Source organism: Pteropus vampyrus, unplaced genomic scaffold (genome assembly GCF_000151845.1).
Source record: "Pteropus vampyrus isolate Shadow unplaced genomic scaffold, Pvam_2.0 Scaffold46, whole genome shotgun sequence".
NCBI lineage: Eukaryota > Metazoa > Chordata > Mammalia > Chiroptera > Pteropodidae > Pteropus > Pteropus vampyrus.
Genome location: NW_011888827.1, coordinates 1,876,002 through 1,885,540, shown reverse-complemented (window position 1 = coordinate 1,885,540; position 9,539 = coordinate 1,876,002). Strand labels below are relative to the sequence as shown.

Here is a 9,539-nt window from a genome sequence, read left to right as displayed (position 1 = left end):
AGTCATTAATCAAGGCCAGGCTCAAAGACACAAGGAACAGCTTAAGATAAACGTGGCTATTCCAGGGACGAGTCTGGAGACCATCACGGTGACCCAGGAGGTGCAGCCCTTTGGGTCTGTTTGCCTCTCGGAGACCCAGGCTGACGTGAAGCCAGGAGCCTCCCTCCCACCCCCCGCATTCTGCCAGGAAGGAACATTTTTGGAAAGCCACTTCCTATGTTCATAGTTCGTAAAACTATCAGCCGGTCAGGTTAACACACTGCATGCAGAGTTCTGGAGGTAGAAATCCCTCTGGCGCCCCGACCTCGTTGGACGTTCTCTGTCTCACACTCACACACACAAGCACGCACGCATACGCACACGCACACACACACCCTGCCTCCAGATGAGTGTACGCCGTCTTGGCTGGTTCTGAAAAGGAGAAGTGTAATGAGTAGCTTGAGGCTTAAAGGGGGTACAGAAGGGGCCAGGCGGAGAGGAAGCAGGATCTGGGGGGCCTGCAGGTATACGTCTCTGGGTCTCTGAGTCCCACTTGCATGCCCCTGGTCCCCCTCCCGAGTCTGCCAGGGAATGGGCTGGGCTCCTCGACGCCCCCACAGGGGAATGGCTGCAGCAGCAGTGCTTATCTGGGCCAGGATGGGAAGTGTGACTGAAAAGGGAAACCCTGACACTGCCAACCGCAAGCCAGTCACGGGAAGGCCTGGTGTCCGCGCTGAGGAGACTCAACAAAAAAGAAGAACTGGGTCTCTTGAGTTATTTCGGATTTTCCAGAGCATCGTTAACCCTGCTATGGCTCCTCTCAGGACAAGGACAGACCGTCCACCCGGTGCTGGAGCCGCCCAGGTCAGTGGCTCTGGGTGACACCTGGAACAACAGCTGGCTTCTCTTCTCCAGCCCCCTGAGGAGGGCGAACATGACCAGGGTCCCGCCTGCCCCAGAAGGGCTGCAAAAGGACCTCACCTGGGCCCGTGTGGTGACTCCCGGCGTCGAGGACCACCTGTGCGAGCATTTGCACCCAGAAGAGCTCTCCCCAGACACCCCGCCCCCCCACCAAGTCTGGGCCTTCCTTCCAGCCTGGCATCAGCCATAAGAAAAGTGAGCACTGAGCCGCTGTTCCCAGCCAGTGCATGCTCAGGAAAAGCAGATTCACTGTCACCCCAGCCCCGGAAACAGAAACCCAGTCAGGAGGACAGCAAAGTTGTCAGCCACGCAAAGCTCAGAAGAGAATTGCTTTGTATGTTCTGGCTCCTCTCCCTCGTCCAATAAGTGTGCTTAAACTTTTCCAATTGGGAAAATAAAACAAAACCTCCTTTCACTCCACATTCTCCTATAGCTAAGGACCTCCCCACCCCCCAGAGAAAACTCCACCAAAGAAAAGCATGCACTCTGTGTCTCCACCAACTCCACCCTCTCGGTCTGGCTTCTGCCCACCTGCAGCGTAGCTTCCCTCCCCACAGCTCGCTGATGTCCCCCAGGTGGCTAAGTCCCTTGGACCTAGGTCTGGACCACTCTCCAGCCCCAGCCCTGCCCACCACTGTGGTCCTCCCAGGATTCTGCAATACCTCTCTGTCTCCACCTGTCTCCTTTGCCGACTCCTGACTCTCTGTCCCCCTCATAAATTCTTGGGCTTCCCGGAGTTCTGCCCTAGGCTGACTGTTATCCTAATCACGTGCTCCCGCAAGATTTTGGCACCCCCCCAAGCTACTGACCATGTAGCCAACGGATTTCTAGAAATGTGGGCTTGGATGTCCCACTGATACCTCGAACACCAAGGAAAGCAGTGGTCCCCCCTGGCCAGTGGGTCCTGCAGTCTCTACTCCAGGAAGCTGGGATCTGAGATCCCTCCACGCGTCCCTCACCCCGACACCCTGCCTATCACTGAGTTCTGCTCACTTTGCCTCCTGGACAAACGTCCATCAGCTGTTCCTCTCCATCCTGCCATTCTGCCGGAGATGGACAATGGGAGAGGACACATAAGAAAATTAAAGGATCGAGCCACTACCTTTATCAATATCAGCTTCAGGCAGAGAATGAGGCAAAGAAATTATCGAACGATTCGAGAATATTTCCGAGAACTGGCTCAGGAAGTGAAAGGCAGGTGGAGGGACAGCGGATGACTCCGCAGAGAGCAGGAACAAGCCTAAACACCTGCAAGGTTGGGGAACGGGTGCCAACAAGCAACGTCCAAAAAATGGCGAGAACTCAGGGGCACTGGAGAACCCAGATGGGAGGGATGAGGAGGGCAGCAGAAGGAGAAGCCCTCGGACCCGCAGGTCCCCAACCCCCCAACCCCGAACGTTCAGGTGAGCATCTCCCACCTCTCCCTTTCCCCTTCGCCCCCTCTCCCCCCACCCCTGGAAACTAGAGTTTTCTTCTCTAAAGATATTGACTCAGGGAAGCTCCCGAACAGAGGCATGAGAGTCGGCAAGGATGAGACGCCAAACCGAGTCTAAGGGCTCAGTAAAATTCCACACGCAAAGTTGCCCAGCAAATTTTTCCCAAACCGGTGGATTGGAGATCAGTTTAGTTTATAAACGTAATATTGGGGTTGTGGCCACCAGGAAGAGGCTAGAGGGTTCTAGTCTAGAGAAAACAAATAAACAGACAACAAAAAAACAAAAGCAGAAAAAATTCAACAGAAGGATTTAAAGATAAAGTTGAACTCTCCAAAGAAAACTAGGAACCAACAGTCAAAGATATGAAAAAAAACAGGAGGGTAAGAGATAAAATTAAGGGCTCAAGCCAGGAAAGAGACCAAAGAAAATGGAAGGGAAAATGTTACTAAACAATAATGATAATTAATAATAATGATAATAATAATAATAATTAATAATTAATAATATTTTCATATTATTATTATTATTATTAGATTATTCAGTACTATAAACCTGTAGTTTAAAGGGCTCCATAAAATGCCCACACAATGGATGAACCCCACCCCCCTCCAAAGCCTATAACTGTACAGTTTTAGAATATTGATAATGAAAAGATCCTCTACTGTTCCAGAGAGAAAAAAAGCAAAGTAAACAAAACAAATCAACTTATATATAAAATACTGGTTCTTAACAAAAATAGAAGACAATGGGACAATGCAATGTCTTCAAAATTCTGCATGAAAAAAAAAATCTGCATGAGTTTCAACCTATAATTCAATTCTATGCCCTGTCAGATTATCCATGAAGTGGGAGGGTAGGAAAAAAATAACGTGTTCACTCACCATGATCTTTAACTATCTACCTGCCATGTCCCCTTTCTCAAGGAGCCATTGCTGGTCATGCTCCACCAAAATGAGAGAGTGACTCAAGATAAGAGGACCTGGGTCCAGGAAGCAGGAGACGGGCAAAGGGAATGGCCACTGGTGCAAAGGAAGACCCAGGGACCTCACGGGAGGAGCTGTGGTCAGAGGGCCCGAGGAGGACTGTCCTCAGGTGAACCCGGACAGCAGAGATGAGCTGAGAGGCCTAAGCCCATGCAACGCAGTATCAAGAAGCATTTTAAAGGGCTGTGAAAATAAGAAAAGCAAAAAAATGGTCCAAGAAGAAAAATGTAACTGTAGCATCCTCTTTGGCTCAGCAGCAAACAATAAACAATAAGTATTTTCATAATGAAAATGCAACAGACAGAGATGTGAGTAAGTGAAACCTCGGTTATAGTAAGAGGAAGCTGGCAGATAACATTCAGAAGGGGTACACTGAGCAGGGAAGGAACGGAGGCACAGGACCGGCCAGGGCCAGGCCCAAGACCACACTGAGAGCAGCCGAGCTCCAATCAGGTCTGGCCTGGACCTGGCCGAGTCCATGTCGAAAGGCAAAGGCTGGAAGGACACAGCCCAAATAACAGGGGAAGTGAAATCTGGAGGGGGCTGAGGGGTGAAAGGAATTAGCCCTCTTTACTGTGAAGCAAATGAACCTCACAGAAGGAGCAGTTGTCGTTTTTTTTTGGATTTTTAAATAATAAAGATGGTGTTTTAGCCTTTTAGGAAAACCTTCACTCTTACTTTAAATAAGAATATCGAACAATCTAAAATCCTGGATCAAATTTTAGTGTTAAGTAAAATATAATAAAAATGATAAATAGGATAGAGCCCTCCCCCATAACTCTGTTCATTCTAAAACACTACGAAAATGCGAGGGATTATTATATTTAAATACCAGTGCAAATTGCTCAGAGGTATGATTATTAGAAACTTTGCATCAGCCCACCACTTCCCCACCCTGACTCTGTTTGATTTTTACACATCTGCACAGGCTGCCATGTCCGTTTCAATCCTTAGTAAACTGGCCCCATGTGCTGAAGGGTGAATGAATGAATGAATGAACGAATGAATGAATGAATTCAGGGGTAGCCAAAGAATGAACACTTTGTTGGAGCTTTCTCTGAGGTTTTATAAAACATAAATGCTTCTTTGTTTTAGAAGATAGATCTATCTCACGTGCTAATTCATGGGGAAGAAAAAATTTTAAACCATAAAGTACAAAGGGAGCGAACTGCTTTGAAAGCAGACGGCTGAATATGAACACCTGGCAGGTGTAACCACCCCAGGAACCCCAAGGAGGGAAGTGTGGGGGGCATCACCCTCCCAAGTCCCTAAAGCCCCAGCAACCTTACCATAAATGCAGAGTGTCAAGATGTCAAGACTCTCCCCAATTAAGGGGCCGCTTTCCTGCCTGCCAGGGGGCGAATCACAGACCAGGGACGATGAGGACACAGCGCCTCTGTGGAGCCTCTGAGAATATGTCCCAACAGGATGGACTCGTGTGCATCCCTCACATCCATCCCTAAGGCTGTGACTGCAGCACGAGTGAGACAGAGGCCAGGGCCCCACGCACGGTGGATCTTCAGGGGTGGGCTGAGTGAGAAGAGCTGGAAGGACAGTGAGCCCAGCCCTGTTCCGGGCACTCGGATTCACTGGGGCAGGAGACAAAGATCTCAACCCTTATGGAGCCTGCATGACAGATGGAAAAGCAAACCGTACAGTAGATAAAGAAAGAGATTATGTAAGAGATCAGATAAGTCAGTGAGTGCTATGGATATATCAGGCTGGATAATTCTAGTAAAAGAACAGAAAACAGTCTACGGCCACGCTACCCTGAACAAGCTCGATCCCGTCTGATCTCGGAAGCTAAACAGGGTCAGGCCCGGTTAGTACTTGGATGGGAGACCACCTAGGAAGATCAGGTGCTGTAGGCATAAAGAATAAAATATAAAAAATAAAATAAAATAATAAGGGATCGGAAGCTGACACGGTCCTTGCACTCTGTGAGGTCAACCGACGGTTGCCTCACCTAAAAATAAAAAAGAACAGAAGACAAACCAGCATGGGTCCTATTTAAAATAATGTGCGGTCCTCATCAGTCCACCACTGCCTTAGTTCACTGCGGAGATAAACCGTCCACAAACTCCCTGCTGGACCAGATGCGGTCAGTCTCATTGTGAAATCCAGTTGGGCCAACTTCTCCTTGTGCTTATGTCCACCTCTGCTTTTTTAAAATTAGTGACTTAGAACTGACTCCTGATTTTATTTCCCCCGCAGCCAGACCCACAGGCCCCGGAGTCGCAGGCCTGGTCTGCATCCTGGCTCTGTCTGCACCGCGCCAATGGCCTTAGATGAACTGCTGCTTCACCTCTGCAAGCCCGGCCCCTGGAGGATGGGAGCAGTGAGGAGGCTCAGCGTGATCACCCAGACTGAAGTCTGACACCGCGGGCCTCACAGGGGTGTCCTCCCTTCCAGGACCACCTGCATTCCCAGGCAGTTGAAGGTGAGGCAGCTTCACTGCACTGAAGCAATCACATTCCAGGCTTAAGGACACAAACCTTCAAGGAGTCACATGCTGGGTGTCAGGGGTGAGGGCTGCAGAGAGGAGCTGCCAGATGCTGTAAGCTCTGTCTGTAGGATGTGGATGGGCCGGTGCAACCCACCATCATGGCTTGCCAGTGTTTACCTTGGTACCCAGGTTCTCCCGGCGTGGCCCCGCCTGCCTGCCAGCCTCCGGCACAGCAGAGCCAGGCTGCCCCTCAAGCATGACCCTTCTGCCATCTGGTCTTCCTTCAGCTCTTCTCTCCAGGAATTCCTCCCCACATGCTGTCCCCAGTTCCAGGTAAACGACCCTCATCCCCAAATCCCACTTTAAGTATCAGCCTAAAAGCCACTACTTCCCTTGGGAGCTTTCTAGGCCGCCCACTGCCTGTGTCCCCACGGAACCCACACTTCTCATTTCCAGACTCGTCGCACTTGCAAAGCTTAACAAGCAGCTTCCCCTCTCGGTGCCTGTTCCCCAAAGAAGGTCATCTGTCTTGTTCCTGTGTGTCTCCCATGCTTTTCACAAGGCCTGGCCCTGAGCAGGCACTCCACAGAGACCTGGTGACCTCAGCTGGACACCCCCACACGACATGCAGGAAAAATGACTCGGCGACTTCAGAGTGCTGGTTTGAGCCCCGGCCTGGCCCCTGCGGGGGACCTAAGCTTCTGGTTTGTCCAATGCAGGAGTGGGCTGGCCAACCTCTAACACGCAGAGCACAAGGCAGAGGACGGGACATCTGTTTGCCTGCTGGACTCATCTGAGCAAGGGTTTTCAGGTGAGGCTGGATGAAGCAATTGCACAGTCCAGCCTTTATGGGAGGTTGTCGCTGGGCCCTGTCCTGGGTGCTGGGGGCAAAGAGAATGACGGGTACGACTGCCCGAAGAGCTGTGGCCAGCATCTTAGCTTTCTAAAGCAAGCCCTCTCTCCTGCTCTCTGAGGCCACTCACCACCCAGGAGGCTCAGGCAGTCGTTCAGGGAGAAGCCAAAGGAAGTTAATGCGAGGGTCACGCCCCAGATGGCCTGGAATTCAAGCTAAGGGGCACCTGTCTTAGAATCCATCCTTGCGCTGACAGAGAGGAAGGCACACTGCTCCATCTTGGGGAAAGTGTGTCTGAGTCCAGAAGAGTCTTTGAAGAAACCAGTGACGGACATTTTCCAAGCTGTTGTCCACAAACACGTCATGACTGCTGGTCTCGTGGATTCCAGCTTTTGGAGAAAGATACTCAATAACTGGCAGTCCACAAGCCACATCTGCCCATGGATGTGTTTGGTTTGGCAGGCAAGGTTCTACATTTTAAAAAAATTAGTTCTAGCATTTATAAAGTCGATGGGTTCACACAAGAATCTGAAGTCCAGTTTCCCTGGAGAAACAAGCAGCAGGGGCTGAAGATGAGAGAAGACGCCTTCAGGAGGAGAGCCCCACAGGGCCCTGGGGGTGAGGACGGGCCAGCGAAGATCCACGTGGGCAGAACTCAATGGAGGGAAAGCCCAGACAGCCGTAGACCCCAAAGCATTCACTGCCCAAATCAGCTCAACAACCTGCTGCATGCAGCCCCTGGAGGCAGGGCAGCTGCCCCCTGACGGCCCCAGTCCCCATCACTCCCTACAGACTCACACCAGAATCCTCACTCGTGCGTATTACGTAGTGGACCCCGTAGGCATTTAGCTCATAGCCTCTTAGAAATACACAGGCACAGGCCTCATAAATACACCCAATGCACGGGCCTCCTTCCCCATAATCTCCTTCACCTCCCCTTACACTCAACCTTAAAAGGCAGAAAATCGGCTGATGTGGGAATTAAGGGTACCTCCTGCAAAGAGCTCACATCTACCCAGGAGAACAGTCAGGAACATTTTATGCGGGATGCCTGCCAACCACAGGATATTTTGTTAAGTGACTCATTGACAATCCGTCTGATGCCCACTGTGCCTTTATCACCACATCTGCTGATTGTTGTACTACCTCTGCACAAAATGCCGACATGTCAAACTCCGGGGGAAGCGTCCTCGTGACTTATTCATGAAGAAAAAAAAATCGTACATGGGGATGAACTCTAAGCGACACAAACTGTTATTTTTACTTTAAATATTTATCCATTCGCACAGCTCCATTTAAAAATGGATTAACAAACTCTTGAAAGTGATGAATATTTGAGCGACATGAGATACCTAATCTGAAGCTTCAATCTTCCCCCTAAATCCAGTATGGATCAGATTTCTTTAGGCAGTTTCAAAATCTATTGGAAAGGCAGCTGTAACTTTACAAGGAGAGAAAAAACATATCAAGAATGTGATTTTAGAGTGGAAGAAATACCTGCTTCTTATCTTGCGTTTTCTTAAAATCTTCACACGCTAGCCAAAATAAAACATTTTCTTCACTGAATTCCTTTTTTAAAAATTCCTACGGATACAGAGGAAAAAAAAATATCAGATAGTAGTCTACTTAAAAACAAACAAACAAATAATGCATTTCACTTCAAGGACAGATCTGGCAAAATGCAACAAATGAGCATGATCCAATCACCTTGTGAAAACTCCACCCTGAAAAACAAAGCTTGTGTTTAAGTTAAAGCTAGAATTTCATATGCATTTGAACTTAATAGCTTTGACATTGTAAGCAAGAGTAAAAATGAAGCAAGCATCTCCTCACAATTCTAAGCTTACAATAAATTACCAAAAATGTAAATTACAGTGGAAGATATATTTGTTCCTTCTAGACAGTGTTTAAACAAAGTACATTCCTCTAAAATCGGGCCCATTTTTTTAAACAAAAGAAAACACATTGAACATGTCCAAAAAACGCCATGATGAAAACTATTTTAAGTTGGAGGTGTGTGTTTTTCCTTTTTGGAAGGTATTGGGGGTGGGGGGTAAGGTAGTGGCACAGAAAAGTGTCCCCTCTGAGATCTAGACAGAGTTCACAGTGGCCCGGTGTCCAGGAATGTCAGTAGCGCTGGCCACCACCCTGGGGGCGGCAGGTCCGACAGTCTGAGAGCTTATCCTGGCCTGACCCAAGACTTAAGGACAGGTGTCAGCGGGACTCAGAAAGATACAGGGCATCCTTCAGATGCACACGTGCTTCTTCTAACTGACACCTGGGGTTGCCGCAGGCAACAAAAGTTATCTCTTCCCCAACCATTGGCCTCCTCTTTGAGCTCAACTTCACTTTGCCAGCTGTTGTCCAGCCTGTCCCATTCTGTTCATAATCCCGACACACAAAAGAACCTTCGTATCAGAGGGATCCAGACCACCCCCTCCTGTATAAAACCCAGAAACGGCCTGTGCGTGCCCCGGGGTGCTGGTCCACGCTACCCAGGGAAACCTTCCCGTTTCAGTCACAACAGGTGAAAAGTTCTTACTCTCAAGCTAGGGCACAGAGACTGTTAAAAACTGGCCTGTGCTTCCCCCACACGCATCTAAACGTCATGCGTCGTACCGATCCCCTCTATCAACAACAAAAAAGGCAAACCCGAAATCTTTTCACTCCTTCTGGGTCTTCGAGCAGATTCTCCAGGGAGGCCGCCCATTTGGCTGTGCTCTTGGGGTTCTGGTGGCTGCTGCTGGAACTCCCATCACTGTCGTGGATGTCTGCAAAGCAAAGTTCGGACTGCATATGTGGCCCAAAGAGGCTGTCATTTAAAACCATCTGCATTTAATGGTCATCATCAACATCATCATCACCACTGCACCTAACAGATTTTAAGTTGTGTGCCAGAATCTATTTTAGGCGCTTAACCC

At 49.1% G+C, this 9,539-nt stretch overlaps 1 protein-coding gene and 1 non-coding gene across 4 annotated transcripts in view; one reads left to right on the top strand and one right to left on the bottom strand.

The window, feature by feature from the left end:
• The window catches only part of RGS10 (regulator of G protein signaling 10), a 25,864-nt gene extending 16,372 nt beyond the window's left edge, over positions 1 to 9,492 (bottom strand). For 2 of the 3 annotated variants that reach the window (XM_011359231.2, XM_011359230.2), the window contains exons 1-2: positions 9,271 to 9,462; positions 8,116 to 8,202 (exon numbers count right to left, since the gene is read on the bottom strand). In XM_011359231.2, the coding sequence (XP_011357533.1) occupies positions 8,116 to 8,202; positions 9,271 to 9,453 (270 nt within the window). In that variant the 5' untranslated portion in view covers positions 9,454 to 9,462. Of the gene's footprint in view, positions 1 to 8,115; positions 8,203 to 9,270 lie in introns of all 3 variants that reach the window. The other variant, XM_023530094.1, reaches the window with a different exon arrangement.
• LOC111739061 lies at positions 5,072 to 5,190 on the top strand. The gene has a single exon (XR_002780100.1). It is a non-coding gene; the product is annotated as a 5S ribosomal RNA (ribosomal RNA).
• Positions 9,493 to 9,539: the final 47 nt, after the last annotated feature.